This window comes from Galeopterus variegatus, unplaced genomic scaffold, assembly GCF_000696425.1.
Source record: "Galeopterus variegatus unplaced genomic scaffold, G_variegatus-3.0.2 Scaffold724, whole genome shotgun sequence".
Taxonomy (NCBI): Eukaryota; Metazoa; Chordata; class Mammalia; order Dermoptera; family Cynocephalidae; genus Galeopterus; species Galeopterus variegatus.
In genome coordinates this window covers 531176-536522 of record NW_007726835.1, presented here as the reverse complement: position 1 = coordinate 536522, position 5347 = coordinate 531176, and the positions used below count along the sequence as shown (strand labels likewise).

The 5347-nt window shown below is 48.1% G+C and overlaps 1 protein-coding gene across 1 annotated transcript in view; it reads right to left on the bottom strand.

The window, feature by feature from the left end:
• SEC16B (SEC16 homolog B (S. cerevisiae)) overlaps positions 1-5347 on the bottom strand; it is a 42198-nt gene that overhangs the window by 12657 nt on the left and 24194 nt on the right. The window contains exons 12-14 of the mRNA XM_008571820.1: positions 4187-4304; positions 2883-2994; positions 1109-1214 (exon numbers count right to left, since the gene is read on the bottom strand). Of these exons, the coding sequence (XP_008570042.1) occupies positions 1109-1214; positions 2883-2994; positions 4187-4304 (336 nt within the window). The remainder of the gene's footprint in view (positions 1-1108; positions 1215-2882; positions 2995-4186; positions 4305-5347) is intronic.

Here is a 5347-nt window from a genome sequence, read left to right as displayed (position 1 = left end):
TAAAGGGGATCATGTCCCTATGATACAGTAACTCATTTTTAAGGTATTGTGTGTGTTGTGTGTGTGTGTGTGTGTGTTGTTGCTATGTGCACTCTCAATATTATGCACTGAGGAGATACAAAGAATCATTAGAAAAGGTCTCTGCCTTCAGAAGATAATTCAGGCAGGAAGATAAGGTACCTGCAAATGAAAGGAAAGAAATATAAGGCAGCATGAGTTCAATGTCAAATGGGGGCCCTGGAGTCCAGCCTTGGGAGCCAGCGCTGTGGCTGCAACGTCAACACTGAGAACAGCCACCCTCTGCCAGGCACTGTTCTAGTGCATTACAGAAATTAACCTTTCAGGCCAGGTCCATTACACAGGAACTACTATCATCCCATTTTACAGTGGAGGCCACCGAGGGCCACCAGTAAGAGTGGCCAGGGGAGGCTTCACAGAGGAAGGAATGATGCTGGATCTCATTAACACAGAGAGGATTTGGACAGGAGGATGACACAATAACAGCATTAGTCTTTATGAATGTAAAGTGACAATGGGACAGCAAGTAGAGAAGTTGAAAAGAAAGCATAGAGCCTGCAATATGGACACCACCTGCACAGCTGAAGCTCTGAGAGGGGCGAAAGAAGGCCGAGGGCCAAGGACAGCACAGAAATTTCCAGAGGTGGAGGGCAGAGTTCAAGGAGACCCAAGAAGAAGAAGTGTCAGAAGGAGGGAGAGGGGTGAGCAGCCTTCTGGGCTGGGCCTGGTGCTCCCACTCCCTCCCAGGCAGCGTGGTGTGGAGGCTGAGCAGGAGAAGGTGGGGCTGTTTGGAGAAAAGGGCCAAGGAAGCTGACAGCAGGGGGGGAGGCACGGGGCTGGGATGGCAGGCACAATTGTCATCTGTCAGGAGTGAGACAGGAGCCTCCAGCAGAGAGGTGCAAGGTTTTGCTTTCATATTATAAAATGCAGACCTTTAGAGGACATACAAAGAAATCCTAAACTTTCCCACGTCAAGCTAATGAGAAAAAGTTCAGTGCATGACTCAGCCCCAGGTACTCAAGCTGAAAATCCAACTGCTCTCAGCTGTCTGACATAGCTAAGGTGGTGGCCTCATCTGGGTTTGGTTTACCTGGAAAGAAGGGATGAAGGATTTGGGGCGGCCCAGCATCTGACAGTACTCGAAGATTTCCGTTCTCTGGATAGCCTCGGTTGTTGCAAATTTCAAAAACTCTTGACTAAAACCAGGGAGTAACAATAAGAGAGATTGAGGGATAAGGGACACAGAATTTAAGTCCTAGTAGACAGCCAAATACCAGCTGCATCTTTTTATGGTAGAGTTTCCATCCTGGGCTGATCCCTGGGGCAGCTCCAAAGGAAGGAGACTCTGGGCTCCCAGAGTGAATGTTTTGCCTCCTCTCCCTCTACCTTACTGAGGCTGGGGAAGGAACAGAAGCCTGCCCCAGAGGCTCTGGGAGGCAGAGACTGCGGGGAAGGGGCCCCCACCTTCTTCGCAGGAGGGTAACTTAAGATGAGCTGCCCAATGGGGCCCAGGCTCCTCCTCTTAAACACGCTGGGAGTTGGCCTTTGTGCCCCAAAGCCTGGCATGCACCTGGGAAAGGCACTCTAGGCTGAACAAACTCGCATAAAAGAGGGAGCACTCCATGTGACGCTCCAGGAGCACTGAGAAGGGAAGGCGTGGCAGGGAATAGGGAGGACCACTGAGCCAGGAAGCACAGCACTGTCCTTCCATGATGTCCATGCAGCCAGTGAGGAAGAGGACTGGGAGAGTGTGATCCCAGGGGGCCACAAGAGTCCCACGTGCCCCGAAATCTCTCCCCTCTATACTTGACATGGTGTTCGAATCATAGGCGCCAGGGTTATCCCTGGGAGTTAGGACTTTATCTCCAGCAATTCCCTTATACAACATAAACACAGGAGGGGAGACACTAACACACACTCACTGCACATGTGGTGCAGGTGGGCTTCTTTGATAAGCCGACTATGTGACATCAGAGGCCCAGGCCTTGAGAGGCCAGCCTACGAGCCCGGTGCGTTGCTGTAGAGGTGGGCATTTTGGAGCAATGGCTAAAAGGAAGGGCTCTGCAGCCTCACTGCCCGGGTTCCAAGTCTGATCCAACCACACGCTAGCTGTACCACCTTAGACAAGTCAGTCAGCCTCTCTGGGACTTGGTTCCCTCATCTCTAAGTGAAGATTTAAAGTATACCTCCTTCATAGTGTAAATTTGTAACTGTTAAAGGAAATAGTGCAAAGAAAATGACATAACGGGCACAACGTAAGAGCGTAGTGAATCATAACTGTGATGCGCAGAGCGATAGTGAGATCCAGAACAGAGAGAACCACTAAGAGCAAACTGATCCATCCGTTTGCCCGTTAAAGGGGCAGATCCTTCTGTGTGAAGACCCTAATGTTATATGTTACGGCCAACATAAAGTAAGTGACCAGTGAGACTCTAAAAAGCTTGTGCATCAGTTATCGTAGGGGTGCTTGAACCCTAAGAGAGACTAAACATAAACTCTCACCTTCCCATTTTGCTCAGAGTGGGCTCTCAGGACAGGCCAGGGCTACCTAACACAGCCACAAGCCTCCACACCTTTTTTCCTTCTTTTTTTTTTCGGTTGAGACAGTCTCTGGTTGTGGAGTGAGGGTGCCTCCCAGTGGCCACAGGAGCACAATACACCCAAAAAGCACCAGCTTGCAGCTTCTCAGAGCAGGACTTGGGGCCTGAGGCCCCCTGGGTGTGACACGGTGCCCACTGGGCATCTCTTTGCCCAGACCTGCACAGAAGACAGTCCCAGGGAAGGGGACCAGCAGTAGCTGAAATCCACACAAGAAAATGAAAATGAAGCCATGAAATCCAGCAAGGACTAAAACAATCACATACCTGTGGCTACTGCCCAGCAAGGTCAGATGGTCTGTCTTCACGGTGTAGTGGCCGAAGGGCACATGAGCCATGAGATAGCAGAAGTGAGCTGCTTCCACAAGGCCCCTCCCAGCTGCAGGAGGAGCAAAACAAGATTCAATCATGGAAGACACCCATGTGGGGACCCATCATCTGGGCCTGGGCGGGATGAAAGAGAGATGGAACAGTGGACTCAGCAGTCAGAGGGGAGAAGCCTTGCGGGAACAAATGAGTGAACTTCTCACAGCCTGAGTCACATGACCCTAAGTCCCACTCCTCCTACAGGCGTTTTTGGCCTCAGACATTACATTTCTATTCTCTTCAGCCAGAATAAGGCACTATTTCACATTCCCCCTAAAGGATTTTTTATTAGGGATTTTATAAACATTTTAGTTCTTCCTGAGGGTGAGGAGTGAGCAGAGATGCCTACAGCTGAGTGAAGAAACAGACCACTGTGGGGAGCAATTCTTAAACTAGGCTTCCTGGGGCACTGCTGCTCCCCTGTTCAAACCAAACAATGGAAGACGTTCCCCAGTGCTCATAAAAGTCACATTAATCACCAAATTGTTCCCAAGTTTAAAATGTTCTCCCGTACATTTTCCACTGCCTCAAAACTGAAATACTTCATGTAGGTAAAGTTCCTAGCACAGCATCTGACACCCAGGAAGGGCTCCACACACACCCTTCCCTGCATCCAGGGTGCAGAATGACCTGCCGTCTCACTTGGCACAACTTCCACATCGCTATTTTAAGTTTAACAGAGTAATGTTTCAAAAAGCTCCACAAAGAGCATCATGATTTCTAGATGTTCTGCCCCTTGACCAAATTTAACAACACTGATCTGGAATTTTCAGTCGCCCCCAAGTGATTCACCGAGAGGTGACAGAAATAAAGACTACAGAATTGCTCAGGGCAGTTCAGGCAGAAACAGAATTTTCTATCCGGTTGAGCTGGGTCATGAGGGACTAACAGCAGCAGGAGGTGAGGTCTCCCATGTGTTAACTCCGTCTACAAGAGAATCTCACCCAGGGGTGGAGAATCAATGGCTGGGAGGAGACTCCCACAGCAGCAGAGCACCCTGTCTCAGAGGCCTGGGAAACAGAGAAGAAGGGAACTCCTTTCCCTGGAGTTTCTTTCTCCAAAACACTGAGACTCCTGGGTTCAGGAAAAGCCAGGGACACAGACTCTGACCCTACACAGAATCTGAGAATCTATGGACAAGATGTCTAAAGCTGGCCTGGAGACACCCTAGGGGAGAAGAGGGGACAGTGCTGGTGTCTGCTTACCCAGGGTATCCCCCATGGTGACAATCGCATGCTGGTACAACTCCAGGTCTCCAGCTGAATTCGACAGAATCACAGCCAAGTGAGGCCTCCAGTCTCCCCACTGCTTGTCCCCACAACACTGAAAAACAGCAGAAAAATAATGAAACTTTACAGAACATTTAGGACTGGCCAAAATGTAGATAAAGAAGGCTGTGGTTTATTTCCTGGGAATAAACCCATACTGACTGGGAATGCCCACCATACTGACTGCAGGGCTGCCATTCATTGATTTAGAGTTCTTTTTTTAAAAAAAAGAAAAACTCCTAGAAGGATAGATAGACAGAAAGATAGATACATATACACATACATACATAATACATACAGATATTGGGAGATAGATAAATAAAATGACATTACTGGTAACTTACTAATTTTCAAATTTCTTCCCAGTTCCCCCACCCCAAATAGCTAGAGACAAAACCTGGAAAAAAACAGGAAGGACGTTTCAGTGGGAGACAGAAGATCAAACATCCTTGGCTCATGAGTAGAGACCATATTAGCTGCCCACAAGGCTGTCCAGTGTCTTACTAAATGGCTAATGTTTTCTGGTTTTACAAAGCCCTATCACACACATCATTTTATCCATCTCCACAACAGCCCTATGAAGTCTAATTCCTGTTACTACTTTAAAGCTGAGAAAATCATTCAATCCCCCTTCATTTCCCTTCCAGACAAGGGCTATGTCCCATCCCTCGGCTGAGGCCGCAGACCCCACAGTGGACAGCAGAGAGTCAACAGAGAAGGGGAAAGCGGAGGAAGCCCCACATAAATGGTGCTTTCCCTACAATCTGGCCCTATGGCCGCCCTTCCCCTAAATGAAGGAGAATTTCAGGGCAAAAAATTATCAATGAAGAAACAACATAATTTCATGGAAACAACACAGGCCCTGGATTCAACTTGAGTCCTACATCCTACTGGCTGTGTGACCTTGACCAAGTTTCTTAATGTCTTTGAGACCTTGTTTCCTCACCCGTAAGATGGAGATTATAATTTCTACTTAACTGGGTTATTGTTGATAACAAAATAAGTTAGTTATGTAAAAAACATAGCATAGTGCTTCACACTTGATTTGCACTTTATAAACAACATGTAGGTGTAAACACACACACACACACACACACA